The sequence below is a fragment of the Scyliorhinus canicula genome, chromosome 1 (genome assembly GCF_902713615.1).
Source record: "Scyliorhinus canicula chromosome 1, sScyCan1.1, whole genome shotgun sequence".
Taxonomy (NCBI): Eukaryota; Metazoa; Chordata; class Chondrichthyes; order Carcharhiniformes; family Scyliorhinidae; genus Scyliorhinus; species Scyliorhinus canicula.
The window spans coordinates 102,151,833-102,178,197 of NC_052146.1; the positions used below are offsets into that span (position 1 = coordinate 102,151,833).

The 26,365-nt window shown below is 47.8% G+C and overlaps 1 protein-coding gene across 1 annotated transcript in view; it reads right to left on the reverse strand.

The window, feature by feature from the left end:
• LOC119975744 (eyes absent homolog 3-like) overlaps positions 1–24,831 on the reverse strand; it is a 170,251-nt gene extending 145,420 nt beyond the window's left edge. Inside the window, exons 1-5 of the mRNA XM_038815946.1 lie at positions 24,657–24,831; positions 10,941–11,051; positions 10,126–10,195; positions 7,490–7,605; positions 6,062–6,139 (exon numbers count right to left, since the gene is read on the reverse strand). Of these exons, the coding sequence (XP_038671874.1) occupies positions 6,062–6,139; positions 7,490–7,605; positions 10,126–10,195; positions 10,941–11,051; positions 24,657–24,831 (550 nt within the window). The remainder of the gene's footprint in view (positions 1–6,061; positions 6,140–7,489; positions 7,606–10,125; positions 10,196–10,940; positions 11,052–24,656) is intronic.
• Between the last annotated feature and the right edge of the window lie 1,534 nt (positions 24,832–26,365).

The following is a 26,365-nucleotide window of genomic DNA, read 5'->3' on the forward strand; positions in this document are numbered from 1 at the left end:
GGATGGTGATGACCAACACGAGGGGACATAGCTTTAAATTGAGGGGTGATAGATATAGGACAGATGTCAGAGGCAGTTTCTTTACTCAGAGAGTAGTAGGGGTGTGGAACGCCCTGCCTGCAACAGTAGTAGACTCGCCAACTTTAAGGGCATTTAAGTGGTCACTGGATAGACATATGGATGAAAATGGAATAGTGTAGGTCAGATAGGCTTCAGATGGTTTCACAGGTCGGCGCAACATCGAGGGCCGAAGGGCCCGTACTGCGCTGTAGTGTTCTATGTTCTATGTTCTAACTCCTACAGCACGTGGCTAAGAGCTAGTCTGGTTCAGTCAGACAGGTTAATCACACTAGGTTAGCAGAGAGTCGAACTCACAGAGGATTGAGCTAATTGTGTGACAAGTTCAATAAAACATATTGAACTAACTTCAAGGTGTGGAGTATCTCTCAGGTAAAGCTGCATCCAGTTGCAGCCCGTGTTATCTTACTGTGCTTAACACGACAGCCCCAACTTTGTGTCTAATTCTGAGCGCCATACTAAAGAATGTGAAGCCTTTATAGAGAATGCACCAAAGGTGTATAAGAATGGTTCCAGGGATGAGATGCATAATTAAGAGGATAAATTGGAGAAGCTTGGATCATTTTCCTTTAAGAAGATTGAGCTGGGATTTGATGGAGATGCTCAAAATCATGAGGGATCTGGACAGAATAAATATGGAGAAAATGTTCTCAGTGGCAGGAGGGTCCAAATTGAGAGGACACTGATTTAATACTAATAATAATAATCCTTATTGTCACAAGTGGGCTTACATTAACACTGAGGTTACTGTGAAAATCCCCTCGTTGCCACACTCTGATGCCTGTTCGGGGACACAGAGGGAGTATTCAGAATATCCAATTCACCTAACAAGTATGTCTTTCGGGATTTTTGGGAAGAATCCGGAGCACCCGGAGGAAACCCACACAGACACAGGGAGAATGTGCAGACTCCGCACAGTCAGTGACGCAAGCAAGGTATCGGACCTGTGACCCTGGAGCTGTGAAGAAACAGTGCTAACCACTGTGATACCGTGCCGCCCAAGACGACTTGTTAAAAAAAGCAACGATAGCAGAAGTTAGCTGGCTCACGGCAGTGCTGTGGAGGGAGGGGCGCGGCTAGGAGGGGTCCTAGCCTGGGGGGGGGGAGGGGAGGGGGGGTACCGGGTTGCTGCTGAAACGGTCAGGAAGGAGCTGGAGGATGCAGGGGGTGCTGGAGGGGGGGGAGTTGCCGCCGTGGGAAACTGGCAGAGCGGGGGATGCTAGCCGGGGATGGGCAAGGGATGGGGTATGGCTAATCGGCAGGGGAGGGGGGCAGGGAGCCCTCGGATCCGGCTGATAACCTGGAATGTGAGGGGGCTGAATGGGCCGGTCAAAAGGGCCCGGGTATTTGCGCACCTGAAGGGGCTGAAGGCGGATGTGGCCATGCTCCAGGAGACACACCTGAGAGTGGTGGACCAGGTTCGGCTGAAGAAGGGATGGGTGGGCCAAGTGTACCACTCAGGCCTGGATGAGAAGAATAAGGGGGTGGCGATCCTGGTGGGGAAGAAGATGTCGTTTGAGGCGTTAAATGTGGTGGCTGACAGTAGCGGGAGGTATGTGATGGTGAGTGGCAAGCTGTAGGGGGAGCGGGTGGTGTTGGTGAATGTTTACGCCCCAAATTGGGACGATGCGGGGTTTATGCGGCGTATGTTGGGCCGCATACCGGACCTGGAGGTGGGGAGCCTGATCATGGGGGGGACTTCAACACAGTACTGGATCCCCCCTTGGATCGATCAAAGTCCCGGACGGATAGGAGGCCGGCGGCGGCTAAGGTGCTGCGGGGATTTATGGACTAGATGGGGGGGGTCGACCCCTGGAGATTTGCGAGGCCAAGGGCCAGGGAATACCCATTTTTCTCCCACGTACATAAGGCCTACTCGAGGATTGATTGTCGGGGGTTGGTGTCGAGGGTGGAGGATGTGGAATACTCCGCCATTGCCATTTCAGACCATGCCCCGCACTGGATGGACCTCGGGCTGGGGGAAGAGAGGGACCAACGTCCGCTCTGGCGCATGGAGGTGGGGCTGTTGGCAGATGAGGAGGTGGCCGAGAGGGGTTCGGGGGTGTATCGAGAGGTACCTTGAGGCCAATGATAACGGGGAGGTTTGAGTGGGGACTATCTGGGAGGCATTGAAGGCGATGATGAGGGGGGAATTGATCTCCATCGAACCCATAGGGAGAGGGGGAGCAGAGGGAGAGGGAGAGACTGATAAGGGAGATGGTGCAGGTGGATAGGAGATATGCGGAGGCCCCAGAGGAGGGATTGCTGGGGGAGAGGCGTAGCCTTCAGGCCAGATTTGACCTATTGACTACCAGAAAGGCGGAAGCTCAGTGGAGGAAAGCACAGGGGGCGGTGTATGAATACGGGGAGAAGGCGAGCAGGATGCTGGCGCACCAGCTCCGGAAGCGAGATGCGGCCAGGGAGATTGGGGGACTGATGGATAGAGCTGGGAAGGTGGTGCGGAGGGGGGTAGATGTTAATGGGGTCTTCAGGGACTTCTATGGGGAACTGTACCGGTCTGAACCCACGGTGGAGGGGGGTGGAATGGGGCGCTTCTTGGACAAGCTGCGGTTCCCGAGGGTGGAGGAGGAGCAGGTGGAGGGACTAGGGGCGCCGATCGAGCTGGAGGAGGTGGTCAAGAGGATAGGGAGCATGCAGTCGGGGAAGGCGCCGGGGCCGGACGGGTTTCTGGCGGAATTTTATAAAAGGTATTTGGACCTGTTGGGCCCCCTGTTGGTCCGGACCTTTAACGAGGCAAGGGAGGGGGGGCTTTACCCCAACTATGTCACGGGCGCTGATTTCCTTGATCCTGAAGCGGGACAAGGACCCTCTGCAGTGCGGATCATATAGGCCGATTTCGCTGCTGAACGCCGACGCTAAGCTGCTGGCAAAGATCCTAGCCACTAGAATAGAGGATTGCGTGCCCGGGGTCATTCATGAGGACCAGACGGGGTTTGTGAAGGGAAGGCAGTTGAATACAAACGTACGAAGGCTCCTCAACGTTATTATGATGGCGGCTCTGGAAGGGGAGGCGGAGATAGTGGTGGCATTAGATGCGGAGAAGGCCTTCTATAGGGTTGAGTGGGAGTATTTGTGGGAGGTGTTGGAAAGGTTTGGGTTGGGGAGGGGTTTATCCGGTGGGTGAGGCTGCTCTACGAGGCCCCGATGGCGAGTGTAGCCACAAATAGGAGGAGGTCGGAGTACTTTCGGCTGTACCGGGGGATGAGACAGGGGTGCCCCCTGTCCCCCCGCTCTTCGCATTAGCAATTGAGCCCTTGGCCATGGCACTGAGGGAGTCAGGGAACTGGAGGGGCCTGGTGCGGGGTGGGTAGGAGCATCGAGTGTCGCTGTACGCGGACAACCTGTTGCTGTATGGGCGGACCCGGTGGGGGGGGATGCCGGAGGTGATGAGGATTCTTAGTGAATTCGGGGGTTTCTCGGGGTATAAGTTGAACCTGGTCAAGAGTGAGGTGTTTGTGGTACATCCAGGGGACCAAGAGGAGGGTATTGGTAGGCTCTCATTGAAGCAGGCAGGGAAGAGCTTCAGGTACCTAGGGGTCCAGGTGGCGGGGAGCTGGGGGGCCCTGCACAAGCTCAACCTCACAAGGTTGGTGGAGCAGATGGAGGAGGAGTTTAAGAGGTGGGATATGTTACTGCTGTCACTGGCGGGGAGGGTGCAGTCCGTTAAGATGACGGTGCTCCCGAGGTTTTTGTTCCTGTTCCAGTGCCTTCCCATCCTTATCCCGAAGACCTTTTTTAGGAGGGTCAACAGGACTATCACGGGATTTGTGTGGGCTCATGGGACTCCGAGGTTCAGAAGAGTATTCCTGGAATGAGGCAGGGATCGGGGAGGGGCTGGCGTTGCCCAACCTCTGTGGGTACTATTGGGCTGCCAACGCAGCGATGGTGTGTAAGTGGGTAATGGAAGAGGAACGGGCAGCATGGAAGAGGATGGAGGCGGCGCCTTGTGTGGGCACGAGCTTGGAGGCGCTAGTAACGGCGCCGTTGCCGCTCCCTCCAATGAGGTATACCACGAGCCCGGTGGTGGCGGCTACCCTCAAAATTTGGGGGCAATGGAGACGGCACAGGGGAGAAATGGGGGGCTCGATGGAGGCCCTGATACGGGGGAACCATTGGTTTGTCCCAGGGAGCATTGATGGCGGATTTCTGGGCTGGCACAGGGCAGGGGTTAGGAGGTTGAGTGACCTGTTTTTGGAGGGGAGGTTCGCGAGCTTGGGGGAGTTAGAGGGGAGGTTTGGGCTCCCCCCGGGGAACATGTTTAGGTACATGCAGGTTAGGGCATTTGCCAGGCGGCAGATGGAGGGGTTCCCCTTGTTGCCCCCACGTGGGGTACGGGACAGGGTGCTCTCGGGGGTGTGGGTTGGAGGAGGGAGGATTTCGAACATATACCGGGTGATGCAGGAGGTAGACGAGGCCTCGGTGGAGGAACTGAAGGGTAAATGGGAAGAGGAGCTGGGTGAGGAGATTGAGGAGGGGGCGTGGGCGGATGCCCTGGAGAGAGTGAATTCTTCCTCTTCCTGTGCAAGGCTTAGCCTCATACAGTTCAAGGTGCTGCACAGGGCCCACCTGACTGGGTCGAGGATGAGTAGGTTTTTTGGGGGCGAGGACAGGTGTGCTAGGTGCTCGGGGAGCCCAGCGAACCACGCCCATATGTTTTGGGCGTGCCCAGCGCTGGGGGAGTTTTGGAAGGGGGTAGCAAGGACGGTGTCGAGGGTGGTGGGATCCAGGGTCGAGCCAGGCTGGGGACTCGCAATTTCTGGGGTTGCAGTGGAGCCGGGAGTGCAGGAGGCGAAAGAGGCCGGTGTTCTGGCCTTTGCGTCCCTAGTAGCCCGGTGGAGGATCTTGCTCCAATGGAAGGATGCGAGGCCCCCAAGCGTGGAGGCCTGGATCAATGATATGGCGGGGTTCATTAAATTGGAGAGGGTGAAATTTGCCCTGAGGGGATCAGTACAAGGGTTTTTCAGGCGGTGGCAGCCTTTCCTGGACTTCCTGGCGGAACGGTAGGGAAATAGGCCGGCAGCAGCAGCAACCCCGGGGGGGCGGTGGGGGGGGGGGGGGGGGGTGGGGAGGGAGGGGGGGGGGGCGGTTTGGATTGGGGGGAGGAAGAACTGTGTACATGGGTCTATGGGATGTGGCGGGTGATATCTCTTTCCCTTTTGTTGTTTGGGTGCTCTTTTGTTTTTTTTTTCTTTTTACTTTTGTTTGAAGTTGGGGGGTATTGTTCTTGGGGTGTTACCGCGGTTGTTTGTTAATAGAGTTAAGATGTTTATATTTTGGAAAAATTTCAATAACAATGATTTTTTTTTTAAAAGCAACGATGACACAAAGAAAAACTTTTTATGCAGCAAGTAGTTAGGATCAGCAATCCACTTCTGGAGGCAGATTCAATTGTGATTTTCAAAAGAAATGCATCAGTACTTTAAGAAAATATAAACTTGACGGGCGATGGAGAAAGGGCAGGAGAGTGGAATGAGCAGAGTTGTTGTTGTAGAGAGTCAAGTACAAGACAGGCAGAATGGCTTCCCTCTGTGCTATAAACATTCTATGAATCCAATCAACCATGTGTTCCAAGTAAGTTCAATGTAGCCAAGGCAATATTGAGTCTATAATTTGGCCTCTCTGGGCACAAGAAGTGGGAGAAGAGGAGTTAACCAGTTGGAGTTTGGACTCTGGATCAGAATACATACACTCCTGTTGTGCATGTATCTACTCAGCAGGATCAAGACCAGTTTCAGATCTGCAACTCCTGCAGTTAATACTCATGGTCAAGGTGCACATATGAACATGGCTCTCCAAAGGTACCACATGCAACCTGTGTAAATAGAGTTGTGCCCAATGAAGGAGTGAACACTTTGATTGGGGGGGGGGGGGGGGGGGGGGGATCTCCCCTGGGCCCAATCCTTGAACTGTTTTGCAAACTACAGATTTTAAATAAGTAACAAGTGACATGCACTGATTTTACCTGAATCTGGATATTCCACAACAGATCTGCTCCCTGTTGGAGTTTCAGATTTACTGCTTTGAACCACTTCATTTGTAACTATGTAAAGAATAAAGATGAAAAAATAAAGATAGGGTCAAAGGAGTGGACAGACAGCTCATCCTGACCCTTAAAAGCCACTGTTCTCAAATGAAGAAATAATTCACCCACAATGGATAAACAATGAGAAAGACGTCAGGTGGAAGGTTTAACAAAAGTTGGAATTCAGCAATAAAAAGCAACAAAATTAAACGAACATATAATAAAACTTGCAAGGACTAACAAAGCCGAAAAGGTTTGACAAATACAGTACATTATCAGAAAGAAAGTGGAAATATGAAAGTAGTTTCATTAAAGTGGGTTGCAGGTGAGACAATAATGATCAATGAAAAAAATGGAAGACAGTTTTGAAAATAGGTTGAGAATTAATTTTCTTAATTTCAAGTACGCAATTCTTTTTTTTCTAATTAAGGGGCAATTTAGCGTGGCCAATCCACGTACCCTGCATATCTTTAGGTTGTGGGGGTGAGACCCAGGCAGACATGGGGAGGGTGTGCAAACTCCACACAGACAGTGACCCAGGACAGGGATCTAACCTGGGATCTCGGCACTGTGAGGCAGCAGTGCTAACCACTGCACCGCAGTGTTGGCCCCAGGATGAGAATTATTGATGTTAATCAGCACGAGGCCCAAATTGGAGGGAACCAATGTAGCAAAACGATAAATGTGCAAATTATAAATTCCATTTGTAAAAGTAATATGTGGTCTCGCTATTCAGACCAGAGGATGAAAGTTCAAGTATCAATTGGCTTAGCTAGTTGTAGCCAGTGTAACAAACATTGCCCTCAATGTCTGGGTTAAAAACTGCAGTAGATGGAAAAAGGATACCTGGCATGACTTGCACTCCCAGTAATCAACACTGGAAGTGGATGAATGGATTTTGGACTCCAGAGGAGTCAAATAGGCATTTTTACATTTGATGTGTTGGGTAAGCTGGGTCTGCGAGGACTGCGTTTACTGTAGCAGTGAGAGAGACAGGCTTCCAACACTTGAAGGAATGCAACTCTATTTTATTGAACTCTTAACTATTATACATACTTTAACTGTGGGTTGACACTAGGCTGAGTTGACTGGAGACCTGAGGCTAACCTGACCAGACTATCCTGCTACCACATAGTGTATGTTCGTGTTGTTGCTCACGGGCTCTGACTGTCTCAGAGGCTGGATCCCAAGAGAACGGGAAAGCTAGTGTCCTCTGGCTTTATAGTGGCCGTGTCCTGTCTGGTGATTGGCTGCTGTGTTCTGTGTGTTCATTGGTCATCCTGTGTATCAATCCATGCCTGTCTGTGCACCATCATATACTTGTGTGTATATTATGACAACATTTAGGTAACCGTGAGCTTGGCTCACCTTCTGTTTCATTCGGGAGAGTTAGGTTACTTGCCAGACTGCTGGCCTCAGATTTTTGCACATCATTTCTATTTGTGTGACTCTGCAGTCTGATTAGGTCCTGCATCTCTCCAGTCCTGGGGAAATATGAAGGAAAAAAAGTTTTCAATCCTTTTCTACACTGTCATTATTCAACCCAAAACTTTTAGGTAATTAATTGAGGTGTGGTTGATGAAGCTTATCCCTATCAACCATTTCTTAAAACTTTATGATCCATTCTATATGATGTCCAGCCAGAAAGACGATGAATTCCATCAATTTCTCCAGACTAAATTTTACCAGACAAGTGCATAGGCATTTGTGGATATTTTCACTTTTTTGTTTAATTGAAAGCTAGGTGAAAATTGGAAAAGAAAGATGAATATTAGCTTTTAATGCCAAAATAAACTTAGCAGTGCATGCAAGTTAAGTTGTTCATAAGAATACATAAACACGGTACACTTCTTTGAATCATTAGGAGAAAAGGTTGCTTGAATCTTCAAAGTTACCTCTGCACAACATTAATATGTTTGTACTAAAAATAGGTTTTATTGAATTGTTGGGCAAATTTTACACATTTTGCCTGCATTGCATGTTCTTAATGTACATCACTCCATAGGTCCACACTACATCTGGTCAAGTCGAACATGCACACAGGTGCTTGCCCTCTGGGCAGGATGGCACTCTGGCACTAGTGGTGCCAGTCAGGAACTGTGGCACTAGCAGTGCTACCTGGGTGCCAACCTGGCACTGCCAATGTGCCCAGGTGGCACTTCCAGTTGGCAGGGATACTGCCAGGGTGCAAGATGGGCACTGCTAAGGTGCCAAGATGGCATTTTTGCACAGTGGGGATCGGGGGGGGGGGGGGGGGGGGCAGGACCCCTTTCTCAGTTCTGTTGCTAGATAATGGGACTCTTAATCCCAGGATTATGGTTTCTTGCCCAATATTGGGTGATGCCTTTTTTTCTTCAATAATTTTTTTTAATTGCTGGGGGTGGTGGAATATCTACGTGCCGCTCCCAGGCATCTTGCATTCACCACTAAGTTTATGTAAATCAGTATTGCTTTATTTAAACATTTGCAAGCCTTTACCTTTAAAAAAAACTGTCAAGAATGAATAAAGATCCAAAATAAAATCCATCACAGTCAAATTTTGAATACTGTAGATAGATATATTAATAGAACCCACAGTTACTAAGCAAACACATTTAAGTTTTTCCACTGACACTGTACCTGCGAATGAAGGAAGTGTTCTCCCAAATCTTGTGGCATAAATAAAGGTAACCTTAAACTTACTGTTTATCAATACATTAATAAGTTTATATACAATACCGTAGCATTCAGTTACTGGTACGGTATTTGGAGGTCACTTGAACTGGGTGAAGGCAAGCTGTAGATTTTTTTTGCTGCAGTATTAATAATACAATCAGCACAGAAGGCATTAAAGATTTTAAATTCATAAACACGTACAAACCTTAAACCTCGTTCATTTATGGAATCTAAATAATGGCGTGATTTCTTCACCTGTAAAAGTAAAGATATGAACACAACTATTTCTTAATGAAAGAAAAAAGCATAGTTGTACAAAATTTAAATGAACTATGTAATTAATTTTTAATAGAGTTGTGAGGTATTCAACCTCACAGTTTCTTCATTCAAGTAACAAATATATCCATCTCGCTCAATATCTCTTTTGCATAAAATTTAAAGTACAGTTGTAAAATTCTTTGAGAATCTTTGTCACCCCTCCCCTCATCCCCATCAAGAATGGAGGATACAAAAGAACATAATTTGGATCAACTGAACTCTTGGGATCTGGAGCCTTATCAATAGTAAATGGGATTAACAGTTACATTAAGAGCTCAACTTTCAAACAGGAAGGGGGTGGAGGAAGTGTACCAGCGGGAAAGGGCAGGCGTGAAGAGGGGATTGCTGGGATGGATGCAAGAATCTCCAGAGACCTATTAAAAAGTTGGTCAGAGGAGCAAAGAGGAACATAACCGTAGGTACAAAACACAAATCCCAACTGTGGAATAGCAGGAATGTAGTCTGAATTTGAGGGATACAGGATAGTAATGGAAAATCAATACAGTTAATGAACTAAAAAGTGACCTCTTTCAAATCTTACTTTTCTGTTGTGTTGTTCATCTGTGCAGATTTTTGCTTTAAAGAGTGTCTAAATACCTCTCTCTCATTTGTCAGTTAGTACCATTACTTACATTTTTCTTTATGTGGGCAAATGGGGACTATCAGTTATATTATCAGACTAGAGAATGCATTTTGTAACATAAACTTAGAGTACCCAATTCTTTTTTTTCCAAGTAAGGAGCAATTTAGCATGGTCAATCCACCCACCCTTTAGGCTGTGGGGGTGAAACCCACGAGACAGGGGGAGAATGTGCAAACTCCACACAGACAATGACCCGGGGCCGGGATCAAACCCGGGTCCTCAGCACTGTGAAGCAGCAGTGCTAACCACCCCCAAGAGAATATATAAAGAAGCAATTTATTAGTGATTGGCGAAAGAAGCATTGGTAAATGAGGAAAGGAAATATCCTAACCATTCGCTTCATACAAAAACTTTGTCTTATGTAGCTGTTGTTTCTTTTGCCAATCACCTTAAATCTGCATTCTTTATCTCCACCACATTCTCAGGATCAATTGATACCTTGGGAGTTGGATCTTTATCTGCAATAATATGGGTAGAGCTAACCAGTTGCTCCATAAAAATGTATGGCGCAAGCAGATTAAAATTGTAGTTCTCAGAAGAGAATTGGATAATTACAGGGCTAAGAGAAAATGGTCGGGGTGTTAGACGAGCCAAGCTGTTCGTGTATTGAGTTAGCAAAGACATGGTGGGCTGAATGATCCACTTCTGTTTGGTGGCCATTCTATGAAAGGGGACAAATGAAGAGTGAAGCAGTCAGCAATCTGTAAAGGGTGGCAGGGAGCAGGAGGGGGCGGCAGAGGAGCAGGAGGGGGCAACGGCGGCCTAGGAGAGGGAGAAGTAAACAGTACAGAACAGTGGGAACAGGAAAGAGGGGGAAAGAATGCTTATGCAGCATAATCACTTCAGAAACAGAACTGAAATTACAAGAAATTGTCAACCAGAGTAATTTTTAAAAAGAAATTCCAATTAAGGGGCAATTTAGCGTGGCCAATCCACCTACCCTGCACAGATTTGGGTTGTGGGGGTGAGACCCATACAGACATGGGAAGAATGTGCAAATTCCACACGGACAGTGTCCCAGGGCTGGGATTGAACCTGGTCCTCGGTGCCGTGCGATAGCAATGCTAACCACTGTGCCTAATACCAGTGTAAAATATTGAAATAAAAATAAAATACAACTTGTCTCACTGAAAATCAAGATTTAACACAATAAAAATCTAATACATTATGGCTTTGGTCAGAAGTGAACATCACATAACTTACAGGCCGTGCCTGAGAGTCCTGTGGATCTTCCATTGAAGTCTAGTGCCGTGGTGCTCTCTCCTTTTGCGATAAAGGACAGTGATCCCTGTTCCTCCTCCAAAGGTACTATGTCTGAAAACGTTTTTGCAATCTTATGTAGCCTGGTCACAAAAGCTCATTGATGTCAGATACTCTCAAATTGCTGATCCATGTCAAAGTGACATGAGTGGCCTGTTTACAGTAAAGCCCTTCATTAACTGCACCAAGTGAAAATGTTAAGTGCAGCTGCATGGTTAATCCTAGACCAATCACTTAGTTGGGCTTAAAGGATAAGATGTTCGACAATCATGGACACCTGTGAAATAATTTCCAAGAATTAACGCTATATTCGTTTCTCAGATTTAAGATATGTTTGCATGAGTTGCCATTAAATTAATTCAACTGATATTCAATATGGAAACAACAGGAAACCTTCTGTTCTGAATACGTGAGCTGCAAGTGAATACATGTGAGTTGAAAATGGCTAAAAGACTTTGAGAATCTGCATCGTAAGTGAAAAGTGTCAGACATACATTGAATAATTTGAAACCTTGATGCAGAGAATCCCCAGCAAACATTGTCCCACACACCGAGAGCTGTTGCTCCTTAAGATCTGGATACAGGTTATCCAAATGAAAATAGCAGCACCACTGCAAGATTATTCAAAACATATTTCTGTTGTATTTCAATAATATGCAAAAAAAGGACCAACATTTACAGAAAAATCCAGATATTTGTTGGTAGACAAAAATCAGATGAGCTCAAGGTGCCCAGACATTTCCCTGGCAGACCTCTATTCCAAAATGAGCAATGGGTAGCTAATGTCACACCAAAATTCAAAAAGGGAGTTAGAGAGGAAACAGGGAATTATAGACCAGTAAGCCTAACATCGGTAGTGGGCAAAATTCTTGAATCCATTATCAAGGACTTTATAGCGGAACATTTAGAAAGCAGTGGGAGGATTAGTCAGAGTTAGCATGGATTTATGAAGGGAAAATCATGCTTGACAAATCTGTTGGAATTCTTTGATGATGTAACTAGTACAGTCGACAAGGGGGAGCCAGTCGATGTGGTATATTTGGACTTTCATAAGGCATTTAACAAAGTCCGCATAAGAGATTATTGTGCAAGATTAAAGCGCATGGGATTTAGGGGAAGTGTATTGAGGTGGATAGAGAACTGGTTGGCAGAGAGGAAACAAAGAGTAGGATTAAATGGGTCCTTTTCAAATTGGCAGGCAGTAACTAGTGGGTTGCCACAGGGATCAGTGCTGGGAACCCAGCTATTCACAATATATATCCTACAGCATGATCTGGACAGATTGGGCGAGTGGGAAAATCAATGACAGATACAATATAATGTGGATAAGTGTGAGGTTATTCACTTTGGAAGCAAAAACAGGAAGGCAGATTACTACCAGAATGGTTGTAAATTGGGAGAGGGGAGTGTGCAGTGGGACTTGGGTGTCCTTGTGCACCAATCGCTGAAGGTAAGCATGCAGGTGCAGTAGGCGGTAAAGAAAGCTAATGGTATGTTGGCCTTCATTGCGAGAGGTTTCAAGTATAGAAGCAGGGATGTGTTGCTGCAATTATACAGGGCCTTGGTGAGGCACACCTAGAATATTGTACCGGTTCAGTCTCCTTTTCTGAGGAAGCTGTTCTTGCTCTCGAGGGAATGCAGTGAAGGTTTACCAGACTGATTTCAGGGATGGCTGGACTGTCATATGAGGAGAGATTGACTAGGTTACGATTGTTCTCACTGGAGTTCAGAAGAATGAGGGGGAATCTCATAGAGACATATAAAATTCGAAAAGGCCGAGATGGGTAGATGCAGGGAAGATGGAACAATGATAGGTGTGTCCAGAACCAGGGGTCACAGTCTGAGGATTTATGGTAAACCATTTCGGACAGAAATGAGGAGACATTTCTTCACCCAAAGAGTGGTGAGCCTGTGGAATTCATTACCACAGGAAGTAGTTGATGCTAAAACTTTGAATATATTCAAGAGGCGGCTGGATATAGCACTTGGGGAGAATGGGATCAAAGGCTATGGGGAGAAAGCAGGATTAGGCTATTGAGTTGGATGATCAGCCATGATCGTGATGAATGGCGGAGCAGACTCGAAGGGCAAAAGGGCTACTCCTGCTCCTATCTTCTATGTATCTATGTAAAAAGAGCAGTTTAGCGTATCTGAATATGGTTAAGTAAAGTCGCAAGAAATATTATTTCAAATATTAATGGGAAATAATATTTCAAATATTAAATATGTAGGACTATAAGACATAGATGCAGAAGTAGCCCATTTGGCCCATCGGGTTTTCACCGCTATTCAACGAGATCACGACTGATCGGATATGATAATCCTCAATTCCACTTAAGCACCATGGTCGGAATTCATCCCTAACCGGCGGGGCGGGCCGAACCGGCGTGGAGAAGTGGCGTGAACCACTCTGGCATCAGGCCGCCCGTGAGGTGTGGAATCCTCCGCACCTACAGGGGCTAGGCCGGCGCCGGCGGGGTTGACGCTGCGACAGCCAGCACCGAAGGGCTTGGCGCCACGCCAACTGGCGCCGAAGGGCCTCCGCTGGTCAGTGCGAGTTGGCATATGCGCTGGAGCGTCAGCATGTGCTGGCGTCATCCCAGCGCATGCGCAAGGGAGTTCTTCTCCGCGCCAGCCATGGTGGACCATTACATCGGCCGGCGCGGAGGCAATGAGTTCCCCCAGGGCACAGGCCCGCCCGCGGATCGGTGGGCTCCGATCGTGGGCCAGGCCACCGTGGGCAGCCCCTGGAGCCAGATCCCCCTGAGGACTCCGCAGGCCGCCCGCAGAGCCAGGTCCCGCCGGTAAGGACCTTGTGTATTTCACGCCGGCAGGACCCACCGAAAGCGGGTGGCCACTCAGCCCATCGTGGGCTGGAGAATCGCCGAGGGGACCGCTGCCAATGGCCCCCTACTGGCGGGGTACGATTCCCGCCCCCGCCGAAAAACCGGTGCCAGAGAATCTGGCAGCCGGCGTCGGGGCTGGATTAACGCCGCTCCCTGGCGATTCTCCGGCCCGGCGGGGGTCGGAAAATCCCGCCACATATTCCCCTAACACAATTCCCTTACTGATTAAAACTCTGTCTATCTCAGCCTTGAACGTATCTAATGAGCCCAATGGTGGCACAGTGGCTAGCGCTGCTGCCTCACAGCACCAGAGACCCGTGTTCAATTCTGGCCTTGAGTGACTGTTCGCATGGAGTTTGCACATTCTTCCCGTGTCCGCGTGGGTTTCCTCCCAGTGGGGTGCTCTTTCGGAGCTTCGGTGCAGACTTGATGAGTCAAAAGGTCTCCTTCTGCACTGTAGGGATTATATGGACCCAGTCTTTACAGCCCTCTGGTGCTGGAGTTCGCATATACCAGGTGGAGCTGGCAAAGAGGTGTTGCCTTTTTTACCTTTCACGTGAACCACAGGCTGTTTCTTATATTGACCAAATGACCACACAACCAGTATGTTAGCTCAAAAACACAGTTTATTAATAACACAAGACTTGTATCTCTATTCAATAATACACGCGGCTCCGTACTAAACTACACCTAACAACTAAGATGACCTTTACTTAACTTTGAGTGACCGGCACTGTGCAAGATAAGGCCATTATCCGGGTCCACGTGGTCAGTTGGAGGTTGTTGGGTTCATCTCAGCTGGGCTCGTCCTTCAGGATGATGGCAGGTCCTTGAACCTGGTTGTTCTGCTACAGTTGGTCACACACAGGCCGGTCCCAAAAGAGACCGATCTCTAGTGTGCAGGGCTTTTTATCCTTCATCTCTATCGTGCCCTTTTGACCTTACTCCAGGTCCAATGGATCGATAGGTTTTTCGATCACCCTCATTGATCTCAGCCAAGTAGGGGGTGGATACCTCAATGGCTGGGCGGGTCCTAGCTATCATTGTCCCAGGCACGCAGGCCTGTCCAAATAAGGGGGAGGGGGGTGGTGTCAATTAGTCTGCTGTCGTTGATGATCCTTAATGCGAGTGCTATTGTCTTGGGTAAAATGGTAATTGATTCTCAATGGATGCAAGTTTCAGCAAGTCTGGTTTCTTTGCACAATACACAGAGACTGTGTACCTGTCTGTGTCTCAAATTGACCACAATTCTCATGGTCCTTTGCAGGAGGCCATTTTACATGGCTACATTCCGTCCTCTTGATCCTGTAGTCTACCTTATCAAGCCGGCCACGGGTCAGTCAGTTCAGGTCCTACTCTACTCTGTCCTAGACTTCATTTTACAATTTCACTTAATACCTTATCACATACATTCATTAAAATAATTCACTATAACTGGCTGTTTTATATCCAAATTCAATTCATATAAATTAATTAAACTTAAATTCATGCTAAATAGTTGGTTGCTAACTAAACTTTCTGTGCTACACTCATGCTGCTGTTTTTTTACATAATGAACTTATCTACACCACATTCTTCCTTCTTATCACATTTCATCAGTGCAGAGGCACAAAGGGTCCATTTAGCAGCAGTTATCATAGTTTGTTTTTGTAAGTTGTACATTCTAAGTAGAGTTCTATTGGATCCCAAAGAGGGGGGCTCGAACTGTGTATATAGGGGGCCGGGAGGCTTTTGCCTTCCATTTGCGGAGTTTGAATGCGAGAACTACACTATAGATTACTGCAATCAGGAGGAGGGTCTCTATTATGTATGAGAGTGGGTTCCATTTTGCAATGCCTTCCCACCAGGTGGGGGTTTCGGTCTCTATCTCTAACAGTTGTTGGGTGGTATCCTGACTGGAGGTGGTCTGTGGGGTGGTGTCACTCGGGGCTGGCATACGTCCTACTCTAATTGTGTGTATTGCAAAATTACCTTCAGTGGGTGTCCCGGGGCAATTTTGTCCAATTCTTATTGTATTCCCCACAATTTTATTTAAACATTCAATTTCGGGGCACCCTTCATTAGTAAGTTCCCACCAATCTTCTGTTCCGGTTCTGATGTGGACCCGTTGGGCTTTCTGTAAATTGTCTGTTGGTTATTGCACCCAAATATGACGCTTGTGTTCTTACGCACCCATAGGGTGCCACTCTCACAGTCCCCTGTATCTGGGGGACGGTACCACAGACCGTCGAGCTGTGGAAGTCTTGGGTATCTTGTGCTCGGAGTCCGGTAAGTTCAGCAATTATCCAGATGAAGATCATGGTGCTGGGTTCATCCTGCGTGTGTCTGGTTTCCGTGTAATCCTGGGGAATCAAGCACAGTATCATGTCAGTATCGTTGGTTAATATCTGCGTGTCTCTCTCTTTTAGTTCTAATTTCCCTTTATGATTGTCACCATGTGTGACTCCCCCATTTTGTTTTTTTTTAAATTTAGAGTGGTACTAATCCAAGTCTCTCAATTCAAGTATTCAAGTGTCTCACAGCTTGTGTGGTCGGTGCGAGGAGTGGGAGGATGCTTTCTTCGACCATTCTCCACCTTTACTAGCAACCATGGGAGGTCGAGGCTTTGCTTAACCAGCCGAATTTCAGAGCGGCCAGTTTTATAGAGTTTCGTCCCAGGGGCTCAGAGGTAGCAGCAGTGATCAGCAACCACTGTGTTTTAAGTGTAAATAGCATTTGGAGGTGACCCAAAAGGGTCTGAAAGACTAGTGGAAGAAACAAGGGTTTAGATTTGGAGTGAAAGGAAGATTCAAAGCCTTCCCAAAGCAGCAAAGGGTGTAGTAAACCATTCCAGAGAGCATGATGAGAAACGTGGGGTGCGTGTGGGCCACTGCCGGACAAGAATGGGTGGGATCCCCGGGTAGGGCGGGGATTAGTGTCGTTACTCCACTACCCGAGCGTGATAGACCGGATAATTTTGGGACCCTCAGGTAGGGCGAGGATCAGCGCCGTGACGCCCTACCTGGGTGACCGGGATGAACAGGAAGAATTTTTAGTCGTATTGTAGTGCATTCAACTGACATTTGTCAGTCGACCGCACGGTTTAATCAGAAGAGTAATTATGGCTGCATAACCGAATGTCACGCCGCCGTAGATTAAAACTATGTTTTGGAGAGAAGAGGAAGTTAAAACAAGAAGACGGGCAGGTTCCATCAGAAATTTGGACACCTTAATTCTCAGGTGGTGTCCGTTTCTCATCATCTGGACACCTCAAATATTTGCGTGCATCAGTTCAGTTAAATCATTTCCCAGAAGGGGCTCAGCGCTTAAATCATTGTCTTCTCCTGGTTGCCAGACTTGTGTCTGCAGATTCCAGGCGGTAGCCACGTAGGCCTGTGGGTGGTCTGATTCGTCATGTCTTACCAACCTGTAGGAATTGTTATGGTGCCTAAAAGGAGTGTCGGGGTTGTCGTGTGACGGGGGGCAGTCGGGAACTGGTGTATTGGAAGTGGAAGCAACGTTGCTGGGACTGGGCGTATGAAAAGTCATTGGGCGGGGACAATCGTACAAGGGGTCGGAAAAATCCAAGGCGTCGTTCCGGTGGCGAGGATAGCTGATGGTGGGGTGATCGCTAGGGATGGTAGTCAAATCTGGGAAGCTCTCATCAGAGTCAAGTTCGAGGTTGAAACCTGTGATTATGGGCGGAGTTGAGGGGAGAGTGTCGTCCGGAGAGGGGGGGAGGGTTGGTGTGGGCGTCGGGCTGAGTCATCAGTAGGCAAAGCGGCATCCTCTCCCATTACCAAGGCTAAGTGGGCATGGCTACATTGTTGTAATGAACTCCAATTGGCTTTATTGGTTGGCCACTTGGAGTATGAGCTCCCTCAATGATAGCTCATTGAGGGGGCCCATATAATCATCTGTGTAGGCTTTGTGAGCCAGTCTTTAGTTGACTGGACTGCTAGCAGCACTGTTTGTAGCTGCTCCTGTAATATCGTTATTGTAAATAAATACAGTAGTCCCCCGTTATAACGCGCCCCGCAATACCGCGGTTCGCGATATACGGCGGGGGGGGTTTATGGACCCCAACTTACTTGACTCATTTTAAACTCTTTTTGAAACAGCACCTTTTTGAGCCGCGATGATTAGACCGATTAGCAGCGATGATTACCCGCGATGATTAGACCGATTAGCAGCGATTATTACCCGCGATAATTAGACCGATTAGCAGCGATGATCACTGTCTTGTACTGTAGAACGATTAGCCGCGATGAGTAGCCGCGACCGATTAGCCCAGTTACACAGCCATAAAAGGGATACCTTTTCCAGTGCAGGTATCTTCGAGTTCGAGTTCAGTTGCTGTCGTGTCGTTCAAAATGTTTAAGCGCAAGTCTTACTCAGTGAGTCAAAAGATACATTTGATAGACCGGCTTCGAAACGGGGAAACGAAGGCAAAATTATCCAGAGAGACTGGTGTACCAGAGTCAACCCTCCGTGGGTGGGTGAAAGATGAGCCCAATTTAAGAGCATATGTTGGGACAGTTTCTCAGAGTGAAGGGCTTAGCAGGAAAAAGGCAAGGAACGCTAGTGACAGTAACTTAGAGAAGGCTGTGTTCACCTGGTTTGTCCAGGAACAGTCTGGTGGCACCCCCCTATCTGGACCTATCATCAGGACTCAGGCTGAGAAGTTCCATCACCAGCTCCACCCAGAGGACAGCAATTTCGTAGCCAGCAAGGGTTGGCTCCATCGGTTCCAGAAAAGACATGGGATAGGTGCAGTTACCATCAGTGGTGAACAGAGATCCGCCGACTCAGGAGCCGCAGCAGCCTTTCCCGACATCCTCAAGAACTACATGGTGCAAGAGGAGCTGACCCCAGAGCAACTCTACAATGCAGATGAGTCAGGGCTTTACTGGAAGATGCTGCCTGACAAGACCCTAGCTGTCAAGGATGATGCCCACAAGACTCTGGGGTACAAGCAAGCCAAGAACAGGCTCACCATCCTGTTTGCCAGCAATGCCACGGGAACACACAAGCTGAAGCCATTGATTGTGGGCAAATTCAAGTCTCCTAGATGCTTTCACCACATCAACATGGAGAACCTACCCATTACCTACCGGAACTCTGGCAAAGCCTGGATGACAGCTTTCTTATTTGAGGAGTGGTTCTTCAAGTTCTTCGTACCCAGTGTCAGGGACCACCTTAGAGCCCGCAACTTACCGCAGAAGGCCACACTCCTACTGGACAACTGCTCAGCCCACCCTCAGGGAGATGTTCTCAAGACCAGGGATGGGCAGATCCAAGTGCTCTATCTCCCAAAGAACACCACCAGCAAGATCCAGCCATGTGATGCTGGCATCATTCAGACCTTCAAGTCTGTGTACAAAAAGGAACTGATCCTGGAAATGATAGACTCTCCTCTCACTGTCCCAGATTACCTGAAAGCCATCACCATCAAGGATGCCTGTTATCTGGCAGGGAAGGCCTGGGGAGCTGTGACAGAGAAGACTATCGCCAACTGCTGGAACAAGGCCCTAGGAGCAGCACTCCCACGACCCCAACATTACCCGGATGAAGAGGATTTCGTAGGCTTTACTGAAGCAGAGATCAGGGCAGCTGAGGAGAGGCTAGAGGACCAACTGGATGAGAACCTAACACTCCAGGATTGGGTGGACAGGTGGGCAGCAGCAGAGGATGACATGGCACCTGCAGAAACATTCACAGAGGAGGAGATCATCGACCAGGTCACCCAAGAGGAGGCAGAAGAAGAAGAAGAACCCCAGCCCACAGTGGCAAAGAGCCACTCGGATGCCATCACGCACCTGAAGTGGCTCATAGCATACACAGAGCAGCAAGACTTCGACCCAATATACATCCTGCACCTGAAGAACCTCCAGAGACAAGCACAAGTCAAGATGAGGAAGGGGATGTGCCAGAGGAAACTCACAGACTTTTTTAAATGATTTTAAAAATATGCGTGTAAGTACAATTTTAAGTATATTATTGTATGTATACTGTATATTATTGTATATATTTTAATACATTTAAAACTTGATTTAAGACTTGAACGAACTTTGCTGTTTCTTATTTAAAACGCCCTTCCATTCAGCAATGTTCAGCATAGTCAGCGATGTTTCCTCTCGTTCATTCATTTGGATATCCGCCATCTTGGATATCCACGGCTCGGTTACAACGCGGGTGGCTGTCTTGGACCCGAACACCCGCGTTATAACGGGGGACTACTGTATTGGTGTGGTGACGGAACACCTGCCTCCCGTGGATTACTACAATTGTGATCCGTAGAGTTTGCGTTGGTTGATGTGGAACCAACCAGTCTTACCGTTGGGGTACGCTATCTTGTACACAGAGGGGCTTACTTTGTCAGAGATGGAGTAGAGGCCTGCGAATTTAGGGGCTAGGAAGAAGCTGGGGTTCTACAACGAGATCATAACGTGCTGGCCAAATGTATACTCTATGGGGCAAACCTTTTTGTTAAAACTGGCTTTACTCTGCTTTTTCCTAGCACCTAGTTGGACAGCAGCAGCTAGTTGAGCTGCTTTAATGTTTTCTGTGACCTGTTGCACTGCTTTTCAGGGTGAGCGCTGTTACTGTGGGATTTGCCAAATTGAGCCCTAATAAATATTCAATGCCTTTCATGGGGTCTCCCTGTCATAAGGGTGTGGGGGGTGATACCTGTGGAACAGGAAATTGCGTTCCTGATAATCATGAAAGCAAGGGATAGTACCGTGTACCAAGTGGAATTGTTCTGTTGTACTGTTTTCCTAATGGTTGTTTCAAAGTGCGGTTCATGCGCTCTTCTATGCCGCTTGACTAGGGGTGGTATGCTATGTGGAATTTCTGTTTGATACAGAAAATGGTCATAACGTTTTGCATGACTCTGCTGTTGAAGTGGGAACTTTCATGTGACTCAATGCTGCGTGGAAGACCCCAGCGCGTAAATATCTGATGGGTCAAAACTTTTGCGATGGCCTTTGCTGTGTTTGAACATGTGGGGAATGCTTCGACCCATTTTGTAAATGTATCTATGATGACCAGCACGTACTTGAAACCATTTCTGCAGGGGGGGAGGGGACCAATGTAATCAATTTGCAGATTTGTCCAGGGGTCTTCTACAGGTCGGGTGTGTCGTAGTTGTCCCTTCTTTGCATAATGTTCTGGATTGTTCTGAGCTCAAATGAGGCAATTGTCGACATAATGTGTGACATCGCTTTTTAATTCGGGCCAGCAGCACAAGGGTCTTAAATGGGCAATGGTTGTGTCTAGTCCCAGATGTCCGTGTCCGTTATGGAATTGGTAGATTAACTGGTTTCTGTCTTGGTTGGGGGCCACAAAAATCCCGTCCCTTAACACTATTCCGTCCTGTATTGTGAGTGTGTCCTTCCATTTATCACAGGGGGCTGGGTAGGTGCTGTTCAGTATCTGTTTAAGGGATTCGTCTGCTTTCTGTGCCTGAGATAAATCCTCAATATTGGTTTGGGGAAACCTGGATTGAATGTATCTGTTCACACTCAGGGGGGGGGGGTTGCCAGAAGTGACCAGTGCATGATCCAGCTTTACGTCGGCCTTGCGATTACCCGGCGGGGAGGTGCGGTGATGGCTCTTTACTTTAATGATGCCGTATGTGCGGCCGGTGGCTTCTTTGAGAATATGTTTCAGGAGAGGGGCGGAGAGTAGGCGTTTTCTGTCGGAGAATACAAAACTTCGAGATTCCCATAGGGAAAGGAATTCTGTTAGACTGTTGCAAACATACAAGCTGTCTGAGTGTATGTCCGCAGGCGTAATTGATCACTGGGTGATCAATTACATAAGCTATGGCTGCCAGTTCGGCTGCCTGCGAACCCAAGTGGCCGGGTAATTTTAAAGATACCTCTTCCAGTGGGCATTCCTGTGAGACGTCCATGTAAATCCCGCATCCAGTGATTCTTACTCCATCCTCAACAGTGGAGGAGCCATCTACATAGATCTTTAGTGTGTCCCCCGTGTCTTGAGAACTTTGTGTCTCACCATTTACCCGTGGATGTAGCGATTTGGGAACAAAGGGTCCTGTGGGGTGTGTGGCTGCAATTATCTGGCATTCATGTGGGGTCCCTGCGTATTGTAAATTGTCTGCTAAGAATGTGTGGGTCTTGGTGCATTTCACAGAAATATCCCTGCCTTGTAATGATTTCACAATGGAGTCAGTCGTTTTTGTTCAATTTCACGTTTGCCATGGGTAATAGGGGTGCCTAAATAAAGTACCTTTTCCCTCAATATCTGTGCCTTTTTGGGGTTTACCTTACATCCGATGGACTGGAGCAGGGTTGGTAATTCGGCTAATAGAGCCGCGTGCACTTCCCTGGTATCGGTTTGCAGGAGCAGGCCGTCTACAGACTGAATTAGGAATTCGGGGCGGGAGAATTTGGAAAGACCACAGCTAGCTGCCTGTGGAAAATGGAGGGGGAATTATGGAAGCCTTGGGGGAGACACGTCCACGTGTCCTGTTGTCCTTGAAAAATGAATGCAAATTTTAACTGGCAAGCCCGATCTAGGGAAATGGACCAAAACCCATTGCTGATATCCAGCACAGTGAAATACTTTCCTTGCGTCCCCTGCTTAAGAATGGTCGTGGGACTCATGGCAATGATGGGGGCTGTTAAAGGGGTAACTTTGTTTAGTTTGCGGTAGTCAATGGTGAGTCGCTATGAACCGTCTGGTTTCTTTACGGGCCAAATTGGGGCATTATTAGTGGACTCTATGGGTCGAATCACTCCTTGTTTTAACAGACTGTTAATTACCTTTAAAATTTCGCCCTCAGCCTGCTGTGGAAATCCATACTGTTTCTGTGGTTGGGGTTGGGACTTGAGATCATGATCGTACCTGGAATGTGCCCGCAGCCGTGCTTGTGTTGGGCAAACACACCTTTGTGTGTGGCTAATACCCATCTAATGGTATCGTCTGTTCTCATTGCCGAAGGGTTCAACCAATAGTCCCCTCTTGAGCAAATCCTGTTTTCGTAATCTCCTACAGAGAGCGTGTCAGGGGCTCTGGCGGTTATGGACATTTGCCAAACACACTTGTTTGCAGGATCGAAGGAGAGGTTATGGGAGTTCATAAAGTCTATGTCGAGGATGTGGTCTGCAGTCAGGGGTAGGTGTACTTGAAGAATGGGGTGGGTAGTGGCTATATTTCCTATTTGGACAGATATGGGGGCTGTGATGTATCCCTCTTGCATGTGGCCTGTGAACCACTGAGTGTGATGGTATCTGTGGTGGGCCAGGGTGTTTTTTGGAATAGGTTTGCGGAGTTTACTGTGGTTTGGGATCCTCCTGTGTCCCAAAGAAAATCAACTGCTTGTTCCTGGACTGTGCCTGTGACTACCGGTCTTCCGACGTTATCCCAGCCCGTGTCACAGACTCATGTTGGAGACTCTGGACACTGTCAATCTAGAGAGTTATAAGCAAGGTTATCTGATCGGGTGTTTACGTTATGCATGGGGCGAGCATTGCCTTCTAGCTGTCGCTGTTGGCAATCGTGGTCTGGCCTGTTATTTCTGGGTGGGCTGTTGTGATCGTTGGTAGTGTGGGGGATTTTGTCTGCAATCGCGGGCGAAATGTCCTACTTGCCCACAATTGTAACATGAACTTCGTGGTGCGTGAGCTGGGGCTTGTACTCTGGGGTACTGTTCTCGGGGGTAATGTTCCTCCCTTCTGCCCTCATTTAGCCATGCGGGTTCCTGGCTAGGTCTGACTGGGTACATTGTGGCTTCTAATCCGTTCTGGTTCATCTGATCCTGAAGTGACTGTTCCCATTCCCTGGACAGGCATCTAAGTACCCAAATCACATTATGTGTGGCATCTGCCGGGTCATAATTTGCACAAGCCCTTTTTCCTGCTTCCGTGGCATGCAAAACTAAGGTACGGGACCATTTAGTGGTTTCTTCCTCATCTAGGTGAGCGTGGTTTAAATTTCCGTATACTGCCTTGAAGTGTATCCAGAGGTGACCGGCAAAGGCGGTCGGATGTTCCCCTTTCTTTTGCCTGAATTTGTTAGACCCCTCTACCGGACCCCCTTTGTTGTATCCGATAGCATCTAATATTCCGGTCTTCATTTCCTCTAGGGTTCTTCCTCCTATGTTTTGGGGTTCTGGCGAAGCTGAGACTCATTACAATCAATTTTACTTCCTCCCTCTCATCTAACCCGTACATGACCTTTTGCTGACGCACCTCCTCGAAGAAGCTATGGGGGTCTGCGGTGGGCTGAAATGGAGTAATTTTACCAAAAACGTGTCTTAACTGGGTTACCGATAGTGGGATGGTGTAGGTGATATGTGGATCTGCTTGGTCTCTATTTCTTCTCTCTGTGGTTATCGGATTCATGGGTGTCGGGGCAGCTGTGGGGGTTGGTGTGACCTGTGCAGCCGGTGCTGCCGGTGCCTTACTTTTTGGGATGCGTGGCAGCTGCTTTTGACTTTCCGTTCCTTTAACATATATTTGCGCGCTTTCAGTTAACTCTTCTCAATCTGCCATCTCGTCCTCATCTGTCTCGTATATCCCAAAGGCACACATAAAACCATTCTGAACTGAAAGTAATGACTGGAGCTTATCTATCTTCCGCTGGCATTTAAGGTGGTCAACGGTGCTCTGCCTTTGTTCTTTAGAGGAATGGTGGAGCGCTCTTAAAGCTGCCTGTAAATCGACGCATTTCTTTGTTAATTGGGTGACCTGGTGTTCAGTCTCCTCTCTTACCAAGACTGCGCGCTATGTATCTTGATAGGCCTTGTCGTACTGGGTTTGGAAGCTGCTAAGGTGAACTATGCAAGACTGGTGGCCTCATTTACCATCGGCGATTTCCCTGTCTTTAGCGGTTAACTTCTCCCAGAGTTCCTCAATGAGGTTCTCACTTTCTTTACTGTTTCCCTCATTCTCTTCCTCCTTCTCTACTACCTGTCTGTGGAGCGTCTTGACGACCTCCTCGGTGCCTCGCAACTGTGTCAAGCAGCACACTATTGCCATTGGCTTTCTAAACTTTGCTGCGTTTTTCTTATATATCTCACAAGGATTCTCCCACCAAGTCTATCTTATCTTTCCTGGACCTGTCTCAGTATTTGCATAAAAATTCGACCAAAGGGGCCATCCTTTTCCCTTTAAATAATTTCTCAACACATCCTCCCATATGGGGCACTGCTCTGATTTGTCGACTACTGCGATCTCGAGTTGCTGCTGTGGATTCATCATTTTCTCTATCATCTGCGCTGCCATCTCTTCTCTACTTCAAATTTGGAACAGGGGGAATAAGAAGTCGATCGAACAGCGGGTAAGGCTTAAGGCTATATTCCGGTTCACAATCCCTCTAGATTTGCATGCAAGTCTGATGAGTTTACCTTACCCTTCCCTGTTAGTTATGCATGCGGTTAGTGCACACTTCCGAAATTCAGTTATTTGGTCGATATGATACTCTTGCGGTTTGTTCTCTTTTTCCAATTTAATTCAAAGTTGTGGGATCCCTCGGAGTAACAGAGTCACTTCTAATCAAGGTCCCACCAGAGTCGCCAATAAATGTTGCCTTTTTACCCTTTATGTGAACCACAAGCTGTTTCTTATATTGACCAAATGACCACACAACCAGTATGTTAGCTCAAAAACAGTTTATTACTAACACAAGACTTGTATCTCAATGCAATAATACACGCGGCTCCGTACTAAACTACACATAACAACTAAAATGACCTTTACTTAACTTCGAGTGACCAGCATTGTGCGAGATAAGGCCTTTATCCAGGTCCACGTGGTCGGTTAGAAGTTGTTGGGTTCGTCTCAGCTGGACTCGTCCTTCAGAATGGTCACGGGTCCTTGAACCTGGTTAGTTCTGCTACAGTTGGTCGCACTCAGGCCAGTCCCAAAAGAGACCGAATTTCAGTGCGATGGGCTTTTTATCCTTTGTCTCTTTCACGCCCTTTTGGACGGTCCTTACCCCAGGTCCAATGGATCGATAGGGTTTTCGATCAACCTCATCGATCTCAGCCAATTAGAGGGCGGATACCTCGATGGCTGGGCTGGTCCCAGCTATCATTGTCCCAGGCACGTAGGCCTTTCCAAATAAGGGGGGGTGGCGCGGGTTAGTCTGCTGCCGTTGATGGGAATGCTATTGTCTTGGGGAAAATGGTAATTGATTCTCAATGGATGCAAGTTTCAGCCAAGTCTGGTTTCTTTTCACAATACACAGAGGCTGTGTACCTCTCTGTGTCCCAAATTGACCACAATTCCCATGGTCCTTTGCAGGTGGCCATTTTACATGGCTACAGAGGCGAGCGGCGTTCAGCCGAGTGAAGACAGCATTACACAACAGCGGGGTGCGATTTGTGTGGTGTATCCAGTGGGGCTGAGGGTGACCTACAATGGCAGAGATTTATACTTCTAGATGGTGGAGGCGGCGGAAACATTCGTGAGGACAGAAGGCCTGCGACAGAAGTGAAGACTGGAACTGAAGAAGGTTGTAGACTGAAAATGGGGAGTTGGGAGAGTGTATAAGTGTTTTAAATGTTTTTTA